General features: G+C 41.7%; 1 protein-coding gene, 1 long non-coding RNA gene and 1 pseudogene across 5 annotated transcripts in view; 2 read left to right on the plus strand and 1 right to left on the minus strand.

The window, feature by feature from the left end:
- The first annotated feature begins 301 nt into the window (after nucleotides 1–301).
- On the plus strand, nucleotides 302–1,207 carry LOC118601728 (annotated as a pseudogene).
- A 6,861-nt stretch (nucleotides 1,208–8,068) lies between these two features.
- LOC107500839 lies at nucleotides 8,069–22,341 on the minus strand. 3 transcript variants are annotated; one of them, XR_004950316.1, is made up of 4 exons: nucleotides 17,990–22,341; nucleotides 14,211–14,309; nucleotides 9,279–9,447; nucleotides 8,069–8,572 (listed from the first exon to the last, which is right to left on the minus strand). It is a non-coding gene; the product is annotated as an uncharacterized LOC107500839 (long non-coding RNA). The 3 variants fall into 3 exon arrangements; XR_004950317.1 differs by lacking the exons at nucleotides 8,069–8,572; nucleotides 9,279–9,447 and adding an exon at nucleotides 11,486–12,239; XR_004950315.1 differs by lacking the exons at nucleotides 8,069–8,572; nucleotides 9,279–9,447 and adding an exon at nucleotides 11,486–13,152.
- Nucleotides 22,342–22,441: 100 nt separating this feature from the next.
- Nucleotides 22,442–25,002, plus strand: part of LOC107500838 (U2 snRNP associated SURP domain containing) — a 48,019-nt gene continuing 45,458 nt past the window's right edge. The window contains exon 1 of one of the 2 annotated variants that reach the window (XM_016126502.2): nucleotides 22,442–22,586. In XM_016126502.2, coding sequence (XP_015981988.1) covers nucleotides 22,542–22,586 — 45 coding nt within the window. In that variant the 5' untranslated portion in view covers nucleotides 22,442–22,541. The remainder of the gene's footprint in view (nucleotides 22,587–25,002) is intronic. The other variant, XM_016126503.2, reaches the window with a different exon arrangement.

A 25,002-nucleotide genomic window follows, 5' to 3' on the forward strand; every position in this document is an offset into this window, starting at 1 on the left:
CCAGAAGATGTCCAGAAAGCCCTGGAGCCGAATGTCCCTGCTGCGCACCGGGAGGCAGCGGGTTGGGTGGCCTGGATGTTCCTGGCGGTGCTGCGGCAGGCCAGCCTGGAGGGTCAGGACCAGGCTCAGTGGGTGCAACAACTGCAACATCAGGAAGAAGCGCTGGAAAGGCGCTGGCGGCAGCAGAACGCCTGCTGCAGGGCCCTGATGGGTCGCTGCCATCATCCTGGTCTGGGAGCCGGCCCGTGATACCACAGCAGGCGCGGTTGGTGATACAACAGCAGGTTGAAGTGGAATAGCCATGGCCCCGGGAGGTTGGCAAGCTGGTGGTGCCCTCCAGGCAAAAATAAAAAAGCATACCACCCTGATCCAGTACACCCCCGCAGAACTCAGGGACCTGACGAAACAGGTACGGCAGAGAGCCTGGAAAATGGTTCCAGGGTGGCTGCTGCGGCTGCGGATGACGGAGCTGAAGGGACCGAATTATCTCCGGAAGAGATGGCTCAGCTGCCTCGGTAAAGGTGATACCGGTGATACCGTCCCTCAAGCAGCGCCTCCAGAATGCGGCACGTGTGGCGTGGGATGCAGACAATTACTCCCTCATTAACCGGCTCATGTCCACTGCACGGACAGTGTGGGCTGCCCCTGGGGAGCTGCCAGAGACAGAGAGCAGATGGACCACGTACTTAATCTGGTCCAGATAATTCTGGAAATAGGCATGCAACAGATGATGTTTCGCGCTCAGTGCATTAGCCCTGATGAGGGAGTATTTACAATCCATACGAAGGACTTGATCTTGACCTCTGGCTGGGCCAGTACTTTTGGCACTGTGGCTGCACTGCTGGCCCCTTACGTGAAAAGGAGAATCCCCGAGGTAATGTCCTCCATGACTAGGTTGGGGGATGTGGAAGTGAAATGCAAGGAGCATTCCCCACCCAAATGTGTGCTGTACCACCCCCTGCACTCCCAAACCTGCCAGTGCACCCACGGAGGCCTGGCTGAAAAGGTTGGGGTGGAGCAGCGTCCACCCCAATCAGGTGGGAAAGTGAGCCACTGGCAAATGTGGTTTGATCTCCTCATGGCAGGGGTCGCTGCAGAAAAGATCAAGCAGCAACCTAATGAAGTGCTGCTGGCGCTATGGAATCAGCTGCACCCTGACCAGCAATTCACTCCTATTCCCGGGAAAGCCACAACCCTTGAGGTGTGACTGGTCGATGGAATCAGCCAGGACACCCGGTTGGCGAGGGAGCGGGTTGACCTGAGGCAGCGTGTGGAACTGCAATGGTCCCCCTGCAATGCGAAGAGGGTATTAGCCCTCATGGACATGGGTGCTGACAGCACCCTGCTCTATGAGAATCGGGACACGTTTTTCCGGGCCCACAATGCAACCATAGAAGGCTATGGGGGTCGAGTCATTTGTTTGTGGCAGGTCCCTATGACATTGGGTATTGGCAGATTGCCTCCTTGGACATACCACGTATGGGGGACGTAACCCCCATACAGGAGTACATTTTGGAGATTGATGTTTTGCGAGGCTTGACTGTAAATACCACTGCTGGTGAGTTTTGCTTTCGTATTCAGGTGGTGAAAACTATTATCCAGGAACATCCACATCATGTCCCATTGATGCTGCCCCAGGTTACCCGGGCAGTGAACAGAAAACAGTATCACCTGCCTGGTGGCCATGAGGAAATGGGACGCACCATTCTGAAGCTGTAAGAAGTTGGTGTCATTCGTCCTACTCGTAACCCATACAACTTCCCCATGTGGCCAGTGAAGAAGCCTGATGGTTCCTGGTGCATGACCAGTGACTATCGGGAGCTGAATAAGGTTATGCTGCCCCTGCATGCTGCCAGACCAAACACCTGGACATCACCGACCAGCTGTCACATGAACTTGAACGATACCATTATGTGATAGAATTGGTAAATACCTTTATTGCCATAGCCCAGAAAGTCAAGAACAGTTTGCTTTCACCTGGGAAAGGCGACAGTGGACATTCCTCATCCTTCCCTAGAGCTATCTGCACAGCCCTACATTGTGCCATGGTCTCATAGCTCAGGATTTAGCCACACGGAAATGACCACCTGCAGTGCACGTGTATAATTATATTGATGATATAATGCTAACTTCTGATTCTCTTACAGAAGTAGAAGCAGTGGTGACCAGCCTGCGAGAAGCTCTCGCCAATTGGGGTTGGGCAGTCAGTGAGGACAATGTCCAAGGACCTGGGTTCTCTGTCAAATTCTTGGGAGGAGTTTGGTCGGGTAATACAACAGTAATGCCGGAGGCAGTGATTGATAAGATTCAGGCATATCCCTGACCCAAAACTGTGAAGCAGCTCCAAACCTATTTGGGACTGCTGGGGTTTTGGAGAGTGTTCATTCCTCATTTAGTCTCTTTGATGTGACCCCTGCACTGTCTAGTGCGGCAGGGTGCCCAATGAGATTGAACCCCTAAGATAGAAGAGGCCTTTAAGGCTAGAAAGCAAACTGTAGCACGAGCCCAAACTCTATGCACAGTAGATCTAGTCCTCCCATTCCTGCTTATGGTGCAGGTGGATGATGCAGGGTTTGAATGGGGCTTGTGGCAGAAGCATAGTTCCCAGAAGGTGCCAATAGGCTTCTGGTCCCAGTCATGGAAAGGTGAGGAAATGTGGTATTCTTTGATAGAGAAGCAACTGGCTGCCATATATGTAGCCTTTCTGGCCCTAATCCTGTAACCTTGCAGTCCACATACCCCGTGAAGGAGTGGCAATAGTCTTGGGTGAAGACTCCCTGTAAGGGAATTGCACAGACCCATACACTGACCAAGTGGGAGGCGCACCTCAAGCAGTGGGTGCAGTTCTCTGCGAATCCCCTGTCTGGTCAATTGCACTCCCTATTGGGACTAGTGCAGTTTCAAGCAGAGGTCCTGGTGAAGCCTACTGAGATGGGAGACATATGAAGTCCCTATGGGGAGGGTCAGGCTCCCATCCCTGAGGATGCCCGGTACACAGAAGGCTCATGCCACGGGCAGCCCCCAACATGGGCTGCCATGGCATTATAGCCGTCCACAGAAACCTGGTATGAGACTGGCGCTGGGCAATCCAGCCAATGGGCGGAGCTTCGCATTGCTTGGTTGGTCCTCATGAATGAAACTGGTCCAGTGCACATCTGCACTGACAGCTGGGCTGTGTATAGAGGTCTAACTCCTGTTCAGGAGTGGATGATAGCGCACCGCCCCCTATGCATCCCAGGATTGTGGGAAGACCTCTGGAAGCGAAGTCTACAGCAGGGGGCCATCATATACCATGTCTCCTTTGGTCGTCAACCATTACAGGTCCCGAGAAACGATGCAGCTGAGGCGTGGACACAAGTCTGCTCCACCTGTGTACCACCGGTTCCAGTGGACATTGGCCCCTGGCTCCACCAAAAACTGCAGCATGTAGGGGCCCATACCATGGAACAGGTAGCGAAGTGATGGGGGTTATCATTGACCTGGGCACAAGCACAAGTTACCATGTTGCCATGCCTCTGGTGTGCTGAGCAGCACCCAGAGAGACGGCGGGTAAAGAGTACCCCAGGAGTGGTGACCCGTAGGGCTAAGCTACTCCAGGAATGGCAAATGGACTGCATAGAGCTTCTGCCCGCAGACTGGGGACACCGCTATGTGATCATAGGTGTGGACACAGGTACTGATTTAAGGTTTGCATGGCTGGTGGCAGCTGTTGATCAACACCATACTGTGACCGCTCTGGAGCACCTCGTGGCTGCCTATGATTGGCCCTTGTTAATCGCCAGTGACAGAGGCATTCATTTTACTGGACGGGAGGTATAGGTCTGGGCCTACACCAATGATGTGCAGTGGCAGTTACATGGTCCTCATCACCCACAGGCAGCTGGAATGGTAGAGCAGTTCAACAGCTTGCTGAAGGACAAACTGCATGCCTTGGCCCTGGGGGCCGGCATCATTGGTGCACTAACCTCCCACAGGCTATATGCCTTCTGAATGAGCAGCCCCGGTGAATGGGGTTGTCTCCTCTTGACAGGGTTGTAGCAGGCTTGCCACAGGCAATCAAAGTGTTCCTGGGCACTGCTGCTAAACAGTTCTTGCCCCACACCTACCAGGGAGCTTTGCTCTTATGGGCTCAGAACCTTTGGAAGCAGGTAAACAGGCCACCTGATCGTGGCCCCAGACTATACAGGTAACTCAAGAACTGTGGGTGGCCCTTGTGGAGCCCTGGGGACAGGACTTAAGCAATGGGTTGCTGGTTGAACCTTGGATTTGCATTTGGCTCACGCCCTTGTGAGTGTCACTCCCGATCGCGGCAAAGTGTTCACTGTTAATGGGGAGTTTTGTTTTTAGCCTCTGGCCCATTCCTCTCTATACTGTAGCACCAGTGGAGACTCCCCGACCTGCTACCCTTGGAGAAACTGTCTGGTACCACAGGACAGGGGCAGCTCCTCTCCCAGCCACCTTTCTATTTCAAGACGGGCCGGTGGCCTGTGTCCTCCCGGAAGGACAGGACTTGCCCCTAATGGCCCTTGTCTGTTCTATCCTATCGCCCAGGCTGACAACAGGGAACAGTGTCATGTCCTGGGCTCATGTGTTTGCTGTTGTCCTCAATGCTTCCCTCTGCGGGGTGTGTACTGAACTATCAGTGGAAGCAGCCAAGGGACTGCCATGGCACATCACTCCGGCTACTGCTGAGAATTGGACGTGGCTGTGTACCTGGAACACCACACCCAAATGGAAAGAGCGATGGTGAGCTGTGGAAGCACTGCTCCTCCAGGACCATTGCTACTCCCTGGCCCTCATAGGCTATGCCATTTCCAATGGGTGGGGATGGATGGCAGGAGAACATGTTGAATTGCGGGAGCAGGCCCCTCACTGCATAGAGCAAGTAAGATCTGTGCCCAACTATATCATGGGGTGGCTACCTGCCAAGCTGTGTGCTAACACCACCACCTTTGTTAATATTTCCAAGGTCTGGTGGAATGGGCAACGTTATGTCGGTACAGAGCCTATGACTGGCTACCTGCAGGGTATCTCTAGGTCCACGGGGACTACAGCTGGCCCTACTTTTCCCTCTGATTGGACTGGCCATTGTACCTGGGGACATCCATATTTAGCTGGACACATATCATCTACCTTGCCCCAATTGCTTTGTATATCACTGCTGGCACTGGCAGAAACGGGCAGCATGATGGTTCTACTCCCTGGCATTATTCATTCCAGGAGTGGGATCCTTAGACGTAGGAACTGCAGGTAGAAGCTTTAGCTCAGCACATCGCACATGCATTGAACACTACAGATCAGTCTATTACCCTTTTAATGGATAAAACCACACAAATGTGGAAAGTAGTTCTGCTGAACTGCATGCATGGCCCTTGACCTCCTAACTGCTGCCCAGTATGGCACCTGTACCCTACTCCATGTAGAATGCTATGTCTACATTCCTGATCATGCCGAGCAGGCACAGGCAGCCCTTCTGGAAATGGATGCTGAAGTCCAAGCCATCTAGTCCCTGGGAGAAGCCCCCCTGACAACTTGGTGGAATTCTTTGGAGTCCTCCTGGCGGTAGACAGTAGCCTTCCTAGTCCTTGTAGCCTATAGCTTGGTAGTATTCTGTTGCTCTTTATATTGTTGTTGTGGATTGTGGGCTCAAGGTAGCAAAGTGCCCTCCGGGCCAGATCCCGCAAAATAACCTTGTAGGGGTAGAGTTTGGGTCCCAGGTCTGGCTGTGATACATGCTTGTGGCTAGGGATAGGACTCCAGATTTAAAGTGTTATTTTAATGTAGTAGGGCATTTGTTTCTAACTTATGTAAGTGTGATTTAGCTTACTGTTTATCACACTCACATGTGGCAGAATGCCACTGTTGTTCTCTGGCATATATAAAGCTCATGCGATCCCTTAGTGCAGAAGTGCGCTCTCCCTGCAATAAATTGGTGCCTGCTGTTCCATTCTCATGTTGGCTCCTCGTGCATTCTTTCTACTCAGTGTCTCACCACTGAAACCTTTCCTTCTTGATCAGCTCAGTGCTGACAGTGGGAAAGATTGTTTATTAAATGGGGTTGGCATAATTAGCTATTCATCTGGATATTTAGAAGGATAAGGTCCCAAGTGAGATTGCTTTTGTTCGGATCCCAGTTGGTGCCTTAGCTGTGTAAACTTGGGCAGTTCCTTAAATTTTCTAATCCTTCATTTTCTTATCTCTAATTTCTTACAGAGCACCTGGCATACAGAAATTTTTCAGTATATGCTAGCTGTTATTGTTACTTATTATTATTAATTTTTCACATTATAAAAAAAATGCCAGATGGATTAAAGAGCTAAATTTAAAACATAAGAAATAAAAATAACAGAAGGAAATACAGGAGAATATTAGCATAGTCTCAGTTTGAGAGAGATTTAGCTTACAGCAGGACAGGAAACCCAGCAGCTATAAAAGAAAAATCTGGAGTTTGATAACATAAAAATTAGAATCTGTCTAGGAAACAGGGGTAGCAAAGTCCATATAGGACAGATAAGAAAATATCTTTGAAATATAAAGAACTCCTACAATCTGGAAAGAAAATAGAAAAAGAAAAATGGGCAAAGATATAAATAATCATTTCACAAATGAAGAACTTTATGTACCTGCTAAATGTACAAAAAGATGCTCAACTATACTAGGCCAGGGAAATGCAAATTACAATAGTATGAGCTGTTTTTTAAATCAAGCACACTGAAGTCAATTTGTAAATTTATCAATTTATTAGATTGATACAACCAGCTCCGGCTGGAGGATGGAGAAGCAAGCAGTCCTCAGCATTGCTGACCAGAGTTTGTCAATTCTTGAGAAAAAGCAGTTGGCTAATCAATTAAACTTAAACTTGTACTTGACTTAAACTTGACCCAGCAATCCCACTTTTGAAAATCTAACCTATAGAATTAAAAGTACCAATAATTAAAGAAAAGGTATATAAAGAAATTTGTTGCACCATCTTTTTGTAGTCCAGTTCCTAAAAACAAACAAACAAACATATAAACAGAAACAAAACCAGAAAATAATCTGAATTTTTCTTAAATAAGGAAACAGATGAAAAAGTTATTGAATATAATGCATTTCCACAAAGGAATAAAGGCCTGAAATAACAAAAGCAAGTTCTTGAGTCATGACATAATAGCTAAATTTATTGAGCACTTACAATGTGCTAAGCCATTTAAATATGGTATCTTCATTAAACGTCCTTGCCAGGGTTCTCTCTCACAATATCTGCATCCTCCTCCATGGTATATTCTAGGTTTTGGCTTTCTTTGCTCTGTTTTATCCGACTTGTCTTCCAGAAATGTCTTGTATGTTGGTGACTTTCTCACCTGTTCTCTTTGTTGTTTTAATTATATCCACTCCCCTCCCCTTTAAAAAATATCTATACAATGATGGTCTCTGGAGCAATAGAAGGCAAATATGTATGTTTGGTCCACTATCTTAAACCAGAAGCCTTTAATTTCATGTTGTTGAACAAGAAATAGGGAGAAAACAGCCCTGCATGTGCATGTATTGATTGATATATATATATATATATATATATATATATACACACACACACACACACACACATATATATACATATATATGTATATATTTGTATGAGGGCAGAAGAAGATATGAAAGGGTACACGTTAGAGTTAACATTTGATTTAACACATAGGCAATCTATTGTTTTTGAGTGGAAAGCTCCAGTGATTTTGTAAATAACATTATTTCACTTTGCAACTGTGGATATGACCTGAATCAACAGTTAGTATATTTATTATCATCCTACAACTTTTATCAATTTTGAATTATTTACTCATAAAGAAGGCAAAATCTCATAACTGCCAAAACAAATGATCTAAATTAAGGCCTTCAACTCAAAGAGTCTTTTAAAACCCTAATAGCTAGAAATAACTCATATTGTTTCAGAATTTAAGAACACTATTCCTCAGACGTCCATCTTAAATTTCAGAAAAATCTATAGAGAAAAATTATAGAAAAAGGAAATTACACTGAAGAACACTTTTGTGCTGAGAGCATAAAGAGATTTTAAAACTACCTTAGTATTTTTAACTTGTATACTTTTGTAAAATTTTCTTTGATTTTTCCACTAGTCAGTGGAGCACACTCATTAAAAGTCAGTGGAATAGCACTTTTCATTATCAGTGCACTAAACCAAAGGATTAAGGAATATTTTAGCAAAAGTAATCACATTTATTAGTGTCCCCATGAAGCTGTTGTCTAAAACAAAAAACTTAATCATAATAATTTGGTATCCATTAATCAAATAAATTAAATCCTCTATCTACTATTTCTAGTAAAATTCCATGACAGTAAAAGGGGGAGAATGGTGAAAATATTTTATTAATTTTTAAGAAGAATAACATTGGAAAAAGAATAAACCCAACAAAGAATAATAATTATTATTAATTTCATTACTTGGCAACTCATGATTCTGGCAAAACCACATGCAAAGAGTTAATGATCTGGGTTGACTCTTCAGGTAACCACATTCTGTAGTTGGAAGGGGTGGCAGGAATTTAGAACCAAAACGATTGCCTGGAAAGGCCTGCAGAGGCAGAAGAGAACAGATGGCAGAGAAAGGGAATGTTTTTATTCCCCCCCATTCATTCGCCAAGTACAATTAAGTATCTCCTTTTTACCAGTGTTAGGGATTGCAAAAACGATCTCATTTAATCCTCTACCCAACCCTTGCAGATGAGACAGAGAAAGAGAGAGACACACACACAGAGAGAGATTGATTTGACCAATGTAACACAGCGAGTAAGCGGAAGAACAGTTTTGGAAGTAGAGTGATCTGATGTCAAAGCCTGTGCTCTATTCTCTATCACACTCTGTGTGTGTGTGTGTGTGAGAGAGAGAGAGAGAGAGAGAGAGAGAGAGAGAGAGAGAGAGAGGAACTGTTGTCTATACTTGAAATTATTTGCTTAATCTTTGTATCTCTCGTTAGAGAATAAATGCCTTGAGGGCAGAGGCTGTGTCTGTCTTGTGGATCCAAGTACCCCTCATTGCCCTCCACAAATTCCTCTGCTGAGAGTAAAGCACTCCCTGTTTCATTTATTTTCCATTTGGTGAAACCTGCTGAGGATTTTTTTTCTTTCACTTCAGCCAGGCCTCTGGTGCCCTTACTTAAATTTATCATTGTTTGGTCTACTGCTTCCAATCTTTCCCCAAAGCCATTTTCCATGAGGCAGACAGTGATCTTTTAAAATGCAGGTCAGATAAACTTGATCTTAATCAAATCGAAACCTTACCTATGGCCTCCACGGCCCTATAAGGGATTCCGCTTGTATCTGCCCTGACGTCTGCAGCCTCCTTCTTGGGCTTCAGCTCTCTCCCCATTTCTCACCATTTCCAGCTCTGTTCCACCTTGGAGCTTTTGCCCAGCTGTTTCCTTTGCTTTCTTTGTTTTCTTTAATTATTCTAGAGAAATACACACAAGGAAGCACACACAAGGATGTTTATTGCAGCACTGTTTGTAATACAATCGAAAATAGCCCAATGCCCTGCTTCAGGAGGGGCCTATACACCATGGTGCAGATGTTCTGCATTTCAGAATGTTGTATAGCAGTTGAAAACACCGATATGCACTGATGGAAGTATGTAGTGGTGCAGCACCTGTAGAATGCAATTTGACAATATCTATCAAAATTAGAACTGTAAATACCACTTGACTGTGCAATTTCCTGTTTAGAAATTCATCCTACGGACATATTTCCACACATGGAAGCTCTGGTATATTGAAGAATAAGCAGCCTCCAGTAGAAATACCTAAGAATGGTGCAATGACCTTAGCAGAGGGCCTGGATTTCCTCTTCTTGATGGAAGAGGCACAATGTCCTCTGGGGAAAGACTGAATATATAGGAGGGAGATGGTATTTATGGGAACAAGAATCTAACATTTCCATCATTGCAGAAAGTTCTGTTGGGCAATGCCGGTCTAGCCACACACCACACTATTGAGCTCTTGAAATATGGCTTGTGATATGCTGTGAGTGTAAATACACATAGATTACAAAGACTCAGTTCAAAAAGAAAAATGTAAAATATTAATAACTTTTTAATATCGATTGCTTGTTGAAATGATATTTTGAATGTATTTATATAAACGTTATTAAAAATACTTATAGTTGCTTCTACTTTTTTCAAGGTAGCTCCCAGAAAATTTTAAACAACATATGTTGCTCACATTATATTTCTATTGGACAGAGTTGATCTAAAAAGTGCAGGGGAAAAGATTGAGAAGGGGGATCAGATCAAAGCAGGGTTGAGGATTAACGGGATGGGGCTTTTTGGAAATGGTGCCCTCACTTTGGTACATTTTGGTCCCAGGCGATATGTAGTGTTTCCTCTGTTTGATGGGGAAGGCTCCTATGACATTTGCCTGGGTGAGAGCTCAACATAGAAGGCAGTAGTGTGGGCAGAGGAGTGATGCTGAGGGCCTCGTTTATAGGGACAGTTCAGGACTTTCTCAGGCTCTCTTTTTCCCATGAAAATGTACTCCCTTTTGGTCTTAACTTGGCTGATAATACATCAACATTCTACCCCTTTCTTATCTAGAGTTCACCCTGATTAAGACCAGTCCTCTTAAATATGTGAAAAGATGCTCAACTCACTTATATTAAGATAAACACAAAGCAAAATGCATTTTTCACCTAGCAGATTGGTCAAGATAAGAACAATCATGTAGAAACTGTGTGGGCATGGTTTGGGAAAACAGGAAATTGTTAATACAGCCTGGGAACTTAGTATAACCTTTATAAAGACAAATTGACAGTGTCATCAGAACTTTAATTGTGTATATTCTCTGACTTAATCCTGATATTTTTCCTACAGATAATCATAGTACAAAATTCTGTATGTAAAAGTATTCATTAGTGTTTATAAAAGAAAAAGATTGAAAGTAACTTAAATGTCCATTAATAGAGAGTAATTAAATAAATGATGGGTATAATTTCAAAAGAAGTATACAATAATAACAACTTCAATAGTAGGCAGCCACTAAAATAATAAGGCAGATCTATATGTACAGAGAAGGGTCTCTAAGATATATTATTATGTTTTTTTAAAAAGTAGAAAATGAGAGCAGTGCCATTTCTGTGGGATAGGTGAGGGAGACTCGATGTATTTGCTTGGTTATACGTTTATAAGTGTATAGATTTTTCGAAGGATATAAATGAAATTACTAACAGTAGTGGCCTCCAAGGAGGGAAACTATATATTGTGAGAGAAAGGAGACTTTATCTTTCACTGTCCAGTATTTTGAACCTTTAAGATTTTTATAATACACATACATTGTAAATCCAATGAAACTAAAAAAAATATTTAACCCATTTCTCATTTAGAAAAAAAGTGCAGCTCGCTACCAGCATTAATTTAATTTTACATAAACATGCTTTTTGAGACTGAAGCAAATCTGACTGGCTTTGAATATAAAATATAAAAATTGTTCTTGGAATTATTTCTAAATAGAACTTGTCTTTAATCCTAATGTAACAGAAATGCATATGATGATAAGTATTTAATAATATTTTTTCGGGGGGTAAATTTCAAAGTACAGAACAACACAAAGTGGAACATCACATTCTGTACAAAAATATCACATTTCTCCCAGACCTTCTTGCCATCCTTGTCGTTGTGTTAGCGGCAAACTCTGCAGCCACCAGTTGGATTCTGTTTCCCTGATGCTGGTGGTATGCAAAGAGGTGTGACATCATCAGAGCACGGACAACCCCGAAGACATTGCTGCCCTGGCTTGTGATGCTTTTCCAGCATGCTTTCAATCAACATCAATCTGAAGTTTACATGGCTGATCATGTGCTCAGGATTGTCTTTCTAGAACAAGGTGTAGAAGTTCAGTATTGCAATGTTTAGAAGGCAGCAAAAAGAATTTCTTGTAATAAAACTTATAGCTTTTGTACTCAGTTGGATAAGAAGTGAGCATCTGATCAGCTGAGTTCACTGCTCCTATATTCTCATTAGAATCCACATGGCTTCTAAGGTTTCTTTCCATTTCTGTTGCCTACTTCAAAGTGTCATTGTGGAATGTTGACAATATTGTCCCCTCCTTGTCACAACATTTCAGTGCCATGAGGTCACCACAGAATCTGGTTATAGTCATTCCCTTTGCAATCCATTTTTTCAGCTCATCTGGCATCTATTTTCTGTTCAGACGAGCTGTCCCAACTGCATTAGTCCTGTTTTGATATAATTCCCTGAAAAGCATGGGAGATGTATAAAAGTTATTAAGGAAGACACAATATCCTTGGCCAAGAAGATCATTGACTAAGGTAAGAATAATGCGTGACAATTTCAGACCATCAGCCGAATCTTTCAAATTCATAATGGGCCCTGTGTGAACAAGTGCATTCCACAAGTAACCAGATTGACTTTCACAACGTACATATGGCTTGAGACCAAAAGATGCTCATTTCGTCAGGATGTACCGCTTCATAGCTAATGGCCCCTTAAACAGCATCAGTGACTCATCGACTGCAATGTTTCTGTTTGGAGTATATACAGTTGAAAACTCATTTACAAGAAAGTCGAAAACAGGTTTGATCTTCTACAATAAAACCTGGGCCTTGATTCATCAGTGGATATGGAAGAATTGTTGACAAAGTACAGGCACAGAAGTAAAAGTAAAAATCTTTCACCAGTTATAACTTGACTGAGATAAGGTGTATCCAAAAGAGCCCTTGTCAACCAAAACATCTCCAGCTCAGGTTTCTACACAATACCTTGCAGTAACATTGCTGCAAAAAAGACTTTCAGTTCGTCATTGTCAGTATCTTTCCATTTACCCATTCACGAAAATTCTTTCAGATCAGGTAGCTTGGAGGCCAACAAGGCAGCTTGGGCATTCATTTCTCTGGTAATTTTTGAAACTAATTCCTCAGTAATTCCTCAAAGTACTGCAGTGGGTCAGTGGTATATCACTGCCATCAATTCTTCTGCTAGGTGTGCTGGTTAAGTCATACCTTTGCCGTGGAATCATAACACAACTTGACCATTTCAGAGCGTCACCCGAGTCAGCTGATATAGGGCTATTTCCATCAAATTCTGATTTGGACGGATGCCTGACCATATAGTCTTCTGAAGCACTATCCAAAAAATCATAACGATCGTCTATATTGGAAAAATTGGATTCATCAAATGAATCTTTGGCTAACAACTGTTTGAGAACGAGATTAACATCATGCATAGGAATGCTGTTTTTCTAGGATTTGACATTTTCAATGATAGAGAATTACTATATTTTGTAAATGGAAGTACTACTATTAAAAACAGAATGCTATAAATAGAATGCCATTTGTTTCCAAAGACTATCTATATACTACAGTGATGCTATTATAATAATAGCATTATTATTATAATGATATTATTATTATAATAATAAAATCGATATATTTTGTGGCAAACTTTGGAGTCAGTTTAGGACTGTAATCCATGAGTTATCTCAGAGTAAACACTGCAGCCACAAGCGCCATTGGGCGAGTATTCTCAGGGCAAACAGGAAATAGGTTAATGACTTCTAGTTAAGTAGGGAGTTTCTTTCCTCTTTTCACAACTTTATAGAGCTTCTTTTGCTAACAGTCCACAGTATGAGTCTTCCTGGTGCTGCAACTCTCTCTTTTTGCTTCCCAAAGAGTCGGAGTTCCTATCTTTCTGCTTAGTTACTGAACAGATTTTTTTTTGTATTTTTTTTTTATTTGATTGTCAAAGACAGTATCTGGATTTACGAATATTTTGGTTTTAAGGTTTGATTTCCCCCTCTATTTTGTCACTTTCTTCATACCTAAACCATTTACGAAGTTAATGAAAATTTAAAAAAAAACATTTACATTGAAAAAAATCAAAGTTCTCTTCTTATTCTTTGACATTCTTTTGAAATATACATTTAAATTATACAGGATTGGGGGAAAAAAATCCCAAAACACCCAATGCAATGTGCCCTCTAGTGGTTAAAGAAAATACTTTCAAACGATTCTTTCACTAGTTCCTCATATTCTCAAAAAATCAAGGACTTCTCTGTTTTGAAAATCTGAGTAAAAATTCTATGTTCTAAAGTAAATAGATAAAAATCTATGAGAAACATAAACATAATAGATATCTTAGTCCGTTCAGGCTGCTATAATAAAACACCATGGACTAGGTGGCTTAAACAACAAAAGCTTATTTCTCACCGTTCTGGAGGATGGCAAGTCTAAGATCAAGTTCAGCAGATTTGCTGTCTGGTAAAGAGCCACCTCCTGGTTCTTAAATGACTGTCTTCTTGCTGTGTCCTGGCATGGTGGAAGGAGTGAGAGAGTTCTCTGAGATGTCTTTTATAAGGGCACAAATTCCATTCAGGAGGGTGCCACCCTCATGACCTAATGACCTCCCACAGGCCCCACCTCCTAATACCATAGCATCAAGGTCAATGTAGGAATTTCGGGGGGACACAAGCATTCAACCCATAATAGTAGGTACATTCTAAAAATCAAAAACAAATCAGTAACTAAGGAAGAAAATGATCAAAAATGTTTTAATTTGCTCTACCATCCATCTTTCTGAAGCCAAATACAAAGATCATATGTGACTCTCCAAAGTCTAGATTTAGTTACGTGGGTAACTTAATTGAATTGGAAGTGGAAAACTAAACTCTGATTTTAATTTGCCCATGAAGGAAACAAAGGATGCATCATAAAGGAAATAGGCATTGGAATTGATTAATGAAAGAGGGACTCATTTTAGTAAATGATCTAAGAACAAAATTCATAGAAAATTTTCAAAAACTGTCATGGAGTGTGATAGTCGAGGTCCTTCATTTGCAAAGTGTACTTGGGCCTGGTCTTGGTGAACCAGGGTAAAAGAGGTCTGGAAGCCTATGGAGAGTTTGAAGGTAGTCTTCTGAGAGCACGTTTTTTCCCAACAGGCCTGGAAGTTCAGCTCAGAGTGGGATGAGTTGTGGGACCAGAAGATTGGGCTGCCTGGTAGAGCCCAGTCCAAATTGTGATGACACAGATTTATGGGCTAAATAAAATGGCTATTGCATTATGCCACTAAGTTTTAGGTGTTTTGTTATGCAGCAATAGATGTTATAACTCCCCATCAGCAGGGCGTGATAGGTATCTCATATCCCCACCAACACTTCTTGGCATTTATTAAGCTTTCTAATTTTTGCTCATCTTATAGGTATATGGATATAAATGAGATATTGTTTAATTTGGATTTCTTTAGGATTACTCATGAAATTGAGTATATCTTCATATGTACGGTGGACTTCGAACTTCCTCTGCTTAAATTGGCTGTTCATATATTTTGCCCACTTTTCTTACAAAGTTGTAGTCTTTTCTTGATGATTTTTAGTCCTTGTATATTCTAGATGTTAATATCTTTCCATTTTTAGATACTACAAATATCTTTATTTTATAATCTGTTATTTTTATCCATGATGGCCTTCATTGAATAAAACTTAATTTTTTATGTAATCACAGGCATTAACTTTTTGCCGTGTGGTTGGTGTTCGTGAAGTGACACCTTAGTTGTGTGTTAAGATCCCTTGTGCAAATGGCACCATGTGAGAGATCTCTCTTCTATTCCATTAGTAAATCTGTCCATTCTTGTGCTATTACAACATTGTTTTTTGTTTTGTTTTGTTTTGATTATGTTCTAGACATTCAGCCATAAACGTTCATTCCGAATTCTCACTAATTGTAACAACACATGTGACAAGACCAAGGTCACTCACGGAAGTTCCATGTGTGTTCACTGGACACCTACGAAGGATGGCAGGCCTTTTTGTTTACCAGCGGCAGCAGTGCTGCCACATGGCAAAATAGTAAATGACATCTGCTGTCCCTCTGGCCTGCCTGGGTAGAAATTACACAATTCTTTTTTGAATAAAAGTTGAAGATCTAATTTCGCTTTCTTAAGTGATTCATGAACTGGGCAGTATCCCATCTAGCAACTAGAGGGCGCTCCCAAAAATGACACAATTCATGAAAAAAATTTTTTAAATGGGGGATGAGAGACTCATATTATTTCAAAATTTGTACCGGGAGACTTTTAAACCTGTTTAAAATTAGCAAGATTTGCATTTTCTTAAAATGAGACAACATTGTGCTAAGGTCTCCATCCAGTTCTGAGCAGCCTCTTGTAATTCCTGGGAGCTAGCCCAGTGGTGAACTCTTGTGAGCAGGACATACCTCCCCCAAAGTTCTATAGAATCCTTCATGAGGTCCTCCCTGACTCCTCTTACGCAGTACCAATCTTCTGTGCTTCTCTGAACCCACCTCTGATGTAGGTTTTATTCACTAACAAATATTTATCGAGTGTCTGCATGGTGCTCATGGTGCTTACTTACTCTGTTCTAGGCACTGCAGATATATCAGTAAACAAATCCAATTAAAATCTCTGTCTTCACTGATTACACTCTTAATATAACACATCTGCCTCCTTTAGGCCCCATAAGTCCTCTGACAACAGGGACCTGTCTTACCACCTTCACTGTAACCACACCTTCTACTCACTAAATTCCCCAGTAATGATTTCTGAATTTGACTGATTCTAGGTGAGTATTCATTAGGACCGTTTTCATGTCAGTTTTCTGATTGGATCAAAGCTGTGCCTGTGAGCCAGGGTCAAAATAAAGAAGCAGAAAGTTCATTTTAGATCTTGTGGTAGGTAAATAATAGCCCTCTAAAGATGTCGAAATCCTAATCCCCAGAACCTTTCAAATAAGTTAATTTATATGGCAAAGGGACTTTGTGGACGTGATTAAGTTAAGGCTCTTGAGATGGGGAGATTATCCTGGATCATCATGGTGAGCCCAATGTAATCAGAGGATTCTTATAAGAGGGAGGAAATAGAGTTAGAATTAGAGAGCAGAAATAAAAGTGGAAGCAGAGGTCATAAAGGAGAGAAGATGTTATGCTGCTGGTTTTGAAGATGAAGAAGGGGGTCATGAGCCAGGGAATGTAGGTGAACTGGAAATGGATTCTCCTCTAGAGCCTCCAAAATGAATAGGCCTGAGACACATTTTAGACTTCTGGTCTCCAGAACTATAAAATCATCAATTTGTAATATATATATAACATGATATATTGTGCTCTAAGCCACTAATTTTGTAGTAATTTGTTACCTCTCATTCCCCTAATCTTCCCTCCCCACTGCCCGGTCTCCCTGGTGCACAGAGCAGGACATTTCTATTTTGTTCCCTTATTTTCCCAACTCATGGAGTTGTTCTAATTTTTGTTTACATAAGTCTGTAACTGTGTTTCTTTAACAGGGCTGTCTAACCATCAGCATTCTTTGGCATATCCTCACGGTCCCTGAATTTTCTATGAGAATTTAAAATTCTGTATATTCGGTTCCATGATTAGCTAAAAACTTAGCATATTATAATTCAACTTAAAAACTAGAAGTCAGAAAATCCTCACAAGAGCACTAAAAGCATTCTCATTGAAGTCAGGAACAAGACAAAGATATCCATTATCACCACTTTTAATGTTACTCTGGAAGTACTGGCTAATGTTACTACACAAGAGAAAAACAAAACGAAGAGGTAAACTTGTAGTTATCTGCAAATGATACGACTGTATACCTGAAAGCCCAAGAGAAAAAACTATACAAATAAAAGAATTCAGCAAAGTGGCTAGGCACAATATTAACATATAGTAATTGAACAACCAAAGTGACTCCATCTTAAATATAAGACTCCATCTTAGGCACAGGCCAGTTCCCGGAAAAGCTGCAGATAGCAAGATGATCACCCCACCCTAGACTCAGCCAATCAGAGCAACTATGGAAAGTAACTCTCCAAATTCCCCGCCTTGTTCCTTGGCGCCATCACCCAGCCAATCCTGCTAAGCGACAAGCTCGTTGTACCAATCCTGTAACACCAAGACATTGCTCCCCATGCTTACGATTTTTTCCTTCAAATACCCCTGAAGCCCCATGTTCGGGACCGCCTCCTACTCACTGCTGCGTCGGTGTGCGGACTGCGGTCCGGACTCGAGTCTGAAATAAACTCCCTCTTGCTCTTGCATCGGTGTCAGCTTCTTGGTGGTTTGTGGAGATATGAGTCGGGGCATAACATAATCAATATATAAACAACAATTACTTGGGATATATAACTAATGGAAAAACATTCTGTTTGCGGTAATAACAGAAATATGCAAAGTCAATAGAAAGAAAATAAAATAAAACTTGAAAAAGAATATGGGTATGTGATATTCTCTGATACACTTACGAGGATAGGAATGTCAGAATAAACCCTTACGTGTTTAAGACCACTAAAGTTGGACTTTTGTTACTGGCGACCATGTTAAATTGATAAGAGAAATAGTCTTGTTCATTTTCTCTTCATAACTTTATCCTCCACCTAGCCTTTTACATCACCTGGTCTGGTCTCAAGAATTTCAGTCTTCATGGGGATACCTAGGCTCCCCATTGGCAGGAGGCAGATCACAGGGTAAGTGAGGCCTGATCTCTGGGTGGTCCAATCCAAGCCCACCTTTGGGCTGCCTCGCCATGGTGAGAACTCCCTAGATGTTGCCCTGTGAGTTGTAATGACTTGCCATAAGCACCTTCAGTCCTTTGTCACACTCACCTCCCCCTTCCCCCCACCAACTTACCTAGGAACACCTATTTCCATGATACTCCACCTGGATCATGCTAGGTTTTATTATATTATTGATACACTTGCTAAATAGTAAGAGTAATTTTCCCACCAGGATCATAGCTAAAATAGCAATTTTTATTATCTTCAATATATCCCTAGCCCATCCTTGGGCTATATGTTTTTTTTTTTTTTTTTTTTTTTGCTCTATGTTTTTTGACACTATTTTTACTTATTTCCCAGGCATTTGCACTTTAAAAAAATGCCACTGCTATTTGCTATTTTCAAAGAAATTCAAGATATCGTCAATAAGTAAATTGGGTATTTTTGTTGGGGGAGGGGTCTAAAGGGAGAAGCTGTTACTGCCACCGATATCTTGTCAGGCTAGCTTTGCGGGGTGGGGTGGGCCAGGCCAAGCAATCAAGTTCCTCAGAAAGAATCTTCCATTTACACAGACCACACCTTCCTTGAAGGCTGTTCCCAGACTATCCCTAGAAGCAGGGAGGCTCCCTTAGTGGAAAGAGCTAAGTCGGATTTTTACCTGTCCCTCCCTCTTTTTTTTATCTTCTTTCTTTAGAGCCTGGTACGTGCTAGATATTCAATAACTGCGAAAAGAATAAATGGATGGTATTGTGCTTTCACCAACCTATATCCTGAAGCCTAGATAGCAGAGAGCAACTGCTTAAACATTCTCTGGAATAAAAGTGCCACCAAGTAGGAGTAGTCCATTGGCACAATACAGATTTTAATTTGGGGGCATTTTTAAGGCCTCTTTCATTGTGTATATTGTTAAATGCTGCTTTTGTTTAAGTCTTTCCCACGCAACCTTTTCTTGCTTATTATATAATTAAGTCAAACATTTTGGGATAGCCTTAAAAATATCTGTAGGCCCTAGGCTCTGAGCCTTCCTTCGTGCCTAATGGATGTCAGTTCTCCTTGGTGCCTGGGGGAATGATTGTTAAATTCTTTGATCACTGCCCCTGGAAAGACAAATTGTACACGAGATATAGAAAACTCAAATGACTTCAAGTAGTCCAGTGTGGAGCATTTGCCCACCTCACGTGTGGTGAAGGCCTGGTGAACTGGAGTGCATAGCACCCTAGCACCCTTCTCAAGAGGTCCAATGGATTATTGCTAGATTTTCCATTTTTCAAGAAAAGCTGGAAATTCTGAGTATAAAAATGTAAAATCTCCCAATTTAAAAATGTGAGCTCAAATTTGAAAGAAAAAAAAAAAACCCTCTCTGCTTGAGCCAAGGAAAACACCTCCTTGGACTGCACCTGGCACTACTTTGTGATTGCTATTGAACACAGCTGCAGGGAGAACCCTTAACAACAGATGACAGGTGTGGGACTAGAGAACCAGTACATGAGGAAGAGAAAAACGGCCTGGTTTTAGTATGATTGTGAAAAATACTAATTGCAGTAAATTGTATGATTTCCTTAATTGATGTGTGGTAGTAATTGCACATCTAAAAATTTCAGATTCTGTAAAATTACATTTGTATTATATTCATGCTATCTCATCCTCCTTAATTTGCAGTTTGAGTAACAGGGCCAAGATTTCACGACTTACATATCTTCAGGAGAACTCTGCTCATAACCATGATTGTGAGTTTTTAAAAGTGTACTTAATCAGACCTTAATAAAGATCTATCACTTCTAGTCAAGTCACTTTGTCTGAGTTCCTTGGCTGCCTTGGGGCTTTATTGTATGAAAAAGAAGAGAGGAAAGAAGTCTGCATTAACCCTATTTTTAACTCCTTTGGCATAAACATTTAGTAAAAATGTAGGACTTTAGGGATTTCAATGAAAAGCATGCATACATTCACTTTATAGACAAAGTCAGCTTGAAGCATTGCCAGAACTTGATTAGGCATAGCCAATACCACTCCCTTTCCTTTCATCTCAGGTGAAGATAATTTCACTCTTTAATCTTAGATTGTAAACATAATTAAGAACTAGTGTGATAAGCATATTGAATAGGAAAGTATAGGTTATTGTGGATCGGAAGCAGGGTCTCTAACTTAGGCTTGGTGGGGGGAGGGAGGTCTATAAGGGTTCCAGAAGGAAATGACATCTTCCATTAGAGTAGAAAATTGATTAGCTCTTAATTAGAGGCCAGGATGATGGGCTGGGGTGGGGGTGGGGGAAGTAGTGGAGGAGCACAGAATTGAAAAAATGAAGCTGAAAATAAATTCACTTGGACTGGAGGTTGCAAAGCATCATTCCATTTTAATGCATAGCACTTGTCACTTTCTAATCATGTCTTGTTTGTTTATTTGTTTATTGTCTGTTCTTCTACCCCTATCCCCTACATACAACAGGAGCCTTAGCCTGTTGATTCCTCAGTCCCTGGCACATGACTGTTAATCTTTCCTGAGGGTCTGCCCTATATCAGATACCGTTCTAAGTGCTTCCCTCACCACTACCCCAGCTCCCCACCCTCTTCTACCAACACCATTCAACAGACAAAATTCTACTCTTCAGAATTGGCTGAAATTCTTCTTTGTGAAACCTCTTCCATCTCTTTACCCTACCCTTATCCTCTGAATTACTTCCTTCAGAGTTCCTACAGCTATCAATCCTTCCTTGCAACATCAATTTAATTCTGCATAGTTTGTTGTTCCCTTGTTTCTCTTCCCCATTCTTCATTAAATTTTAAATCATAAAGACAATGTATTTTTGTCTCCGTAAGCCTCTCCACACAAAACGTGGCTCAAAAATATTTTGCACAATTGAATTAGGGAGCAAAGGTCATGAACTTTTTTTCTTCATCTCTTCCACCAATCCTCAGAGCCATCTTTGAAAACTTAGAATCTGATGTCACAACTCAAATCCTGTCGAAGGCCACTCTTCATCCTCAGAATACAATTCTAACTCCTAAGTACATTGGTTAACTCAGAGCCCGGTGCGAACTGGCTCCCATTCACCTCTCTAGCCACGTCCCTCTACAACTGATCTAATAAAACTTGACTGCTTATGGTGACTGCACAGAAGCCTGTACTGATTTATGTCACCAGGCTTTTAATTCTACTTCCTCTGCTGAGATAACCTTTCCATTTCCCTTAACTGGCTAGGTTCAGGCATGCCATTCTCAAGTAAGCTTTCCTTCTTTGAATACAGACCCTATTAACTTTAAAAAAATACTAAGTACAGAAAAATTTATGGTGTTCTCTTGCACTTTGTGATTAAAAACACTAAATTGTAGAATGTAATTCTTAAATAACATACATGTGTGGTAGATTTAGAAAACTATGACTTTCTCATTCATCCTGCCTCTGCGGGTACCCATTTTGTAGACACCCTAACAGCGTCTATCGCACACCCCTATTGCCAGAATCTCAGGTTGGATGGGTCAAACGCTCCTCTTCTCCGCTTTCTGGGCGCAACTCTATATTAAGGTACCTTGAGTAGATTGCAAGTTTCCCACTAGGGTGTGAGCTCTCGAGGTGGCGCGAACAAGATCTTTGTCCATGGAATGCGGGATCCCCCAGTCCGCTCTAGACTTATTTTCTTAAGGTAAAAGCGCCCCTCCCCACTCCCAGGTGACCAGCACATTTCTTCTTTTCCGCCTCGTCCAGGAAATACAACTGGTTCGCACCTATGTAGGGTTGGCGCTAGAAAAAGAGCTATATATCAGCCAGTCCAGAAAGCCAGGACAAGGAGGTTTTCTAAACTACAGGATCCAATAACACAACAACCAACCAACAGAAACAGGAATACCGGCGTAGCGGGCGGAGCCGGGCCTTAGTAACGCCGGAAGTCACGTGACGCAGCGACACCGGACTTCTCTATCTCGGCAATCGAGTATTTGGCCTGGTAGGTTCTCTGGCGGGCTCCTGTGTGATCCACTCTTTCGGCGTTCCACTGGCCCGTGCTGCTGCGGCCGCTGAAGGAGGAGCAAAGCTCAAGATGGCGGACAAAACGCCAGGCGGGTCTCAGAAGGCCAGTTCAAAGGTAATTTCTTAGAGGACTTTGTAAGTCAGTGAGTTTCTCATCGTCATCTGGGGCCTTCGGACCACTCTGACCAGCAGGCGTAGATCGGGGTAGGAGTCCGCGTTCTGGTCGCGAGGGTAGGCCGGGGTGCCGACGCACCGTGGTGCGCAGGTTGAGAGGCCTGGTATCGCCCCTTAGTCCCAGCCTGGATTTGGGTCGAGCAGGCGGGCCCGGGGATGGGGTGGGGTGCCGTGAGTAGTTCGGTCCAAGCTTGGCGATGGAGTGAAATCGGGGATTTAGATTGAAGTCTGAAGCGGTGAAAAGCGCCCCTGTATCTCACCTTGTTGCGTCCTGAGGGCGCCGGGCAGTGCTTGGGAGAGGCGGGAATCGTTTCCCCGTGTTTAGGGTCTGCCTCTTTCTCCGGTTATTTGGTTTTCGATCTTAAGGCGTCCGGTCTCCCTCCGTTTCCCTCATGCCCTCCTGGAAAGAAATAATCTATGGGGAGTCAAGTTGTGAGGGGAGGACCCATACTGGAGGGACGCGGGGTAGGAAGTGCAGAGGCGGGAGCAGCTCTCCTTTGCTGCATCGCCAAGGTTAGTGCTACTCTCTACACGTGGTCTTATCTCATTGAAGAGGAAGTATAAAATGAGCACTTCTCTCGAGAGCTCATATTCCAGGACTCCGGGTCTCTTGCATCTTTGTATGTTCCACTGAAAGGGAAACTTCGGAGACTTGGAAGCCTCCTAAGATTAGTAAATTGCCTTGAGTTTACAGGGAACCATGCGTGCGTACTGTGAAACCATTGAGCTGTAGCTTAGTTTAGCATTAGTTAGGTTGTGGTTAGCGTCAGGCCTTAGTTGCCATTTTGGGCGGGTCGTTTAATCTTTTTTGCTTTGAGTTCTCAACACAATATTGAAAGTAATAGGTACTGCCCGAAGTGGTTGTTAAGCTTTTTTGTTGGTGATATAAGTTGTTAAACACTTACAGGTTCTAGGGACGTTACATCTTAAAGAGTGTGTATGATTATAAGTCGATTATTAGGAAGTTAAGTTTACTGTTGACCCTTGCGTTTACAGTTCTGACAAACATAATAACTCTTTTTGTACTTTCTCAGATTCTAATAAATCATAACCTTTTTGATTTGGTGAATGATGTTCATAATTAGTTCATAATTAGTAATGGCTTTACCAGATATCCTTCAGTTATGTGGAAACTATGATAGAAGGCCAGTTTTGGCTACTTTACATTCTGCATTTACTCGTTATTATTTTCTTCCTTCCTCCCTGGTACATTTCCCCTTGAGAAGCAGAGGAATAGGTGGACACTTTACCCACTTCCCTCAACAGACTCATGACAAAAACAGCTTTGCTTACTATTTGGGAACGATCACTAACGCTAGGTAAATCCATAATAATTCACTCGTAAGCATCATTTTTGTTTCTTCTCAAAATAATATTTTAAGTATCTCCTATTTTGAGGCCTTGGATACATTGAAAACATTTTAATGTCTGTATTCAGTCTTATATAATAGTACTTCTCATGGTTGTGTGTAACTTTATAAGTAATATATATTTCAGTAATATATCTTTTTAGTTTATATTGCTTTAGGTTTTCACTCACTGTAAATTGAATCAGAATATCTCAGAATTCCAATGATAGCGACATGGTTTTCTTTATTAATATGGAGGCTGCATGGTGTAGTGGAAAGATCTTGGATTTTGATAACAAACTAGATTTGGATTCAAATCCTAACTTGATAATTATATTTGTAATACTAAGGCAGACTGCTTAAACTCATGAGCCTCAATTTCTTCTTTTGTAATATAGATACAATTCCTTCTTTACAGGGTTGATGTAAGGATTAAATGAGTCAACATCTATAAACTACCTAATATTAGTTCCTTTCCCCTCTCCTTTTTGTTCATAGAGGAAATAAAAAGCACTTTTCAAAATGTTAGGATAAATTCTAATCCTGAGATTTAGAATTTAAGTCATCAACTGTAATAATGACTGCCCAGATTGTTGCTTTTTATTTCTAACACAAGTCCAGAAATTACTGGAGAGAGTATCAGATCATTTTGGCTAATACTACAGTATTTGGAATTTCTAGCCTTTGAACCCTGTGGTTGATTTTCCTTCCTCTAAGGACAGCAGATGAGTGACATTCTACAATACTAATGGAGTGAACATGCTCTGTTCCATGCTCATTCTTTTTGGGCAGTTAAATTCTCATTGATATGGGTAGGGATGCTGGTTAATCATATTTCTAGGCATTGAGGAAAATGTACAATATACAGAATTTTTGCCATTGATAATGCAAAAGTATTTGATGTCTTAATTATAAAATAAAGAGATTAAGCTAGATAACCTCTACAGTTTCTTTTAGTTTTAAAAATTACATTTTATGTATGAATAGTCAAATGATTTATCTTTATGT

Source organism: Rousettus aegyptiacus, unplaced genomic scaffold (genome assembly GCF_014176215.1).
Source record: "Rousettus aegyptiacus isolate mRouAeg1 unplaced genomic scaffold, mRouAeg1.p scaffold_m13_p_4, whole genome shotgun sequence".
Classification (NCBI taxonomy): domain Eukaryota; kingdom Metazoa; phylum Chordata; class Mammalia; order Chiroptera; family Pteropodidae; genus Rousettus; species Rousettus aegyptiacus.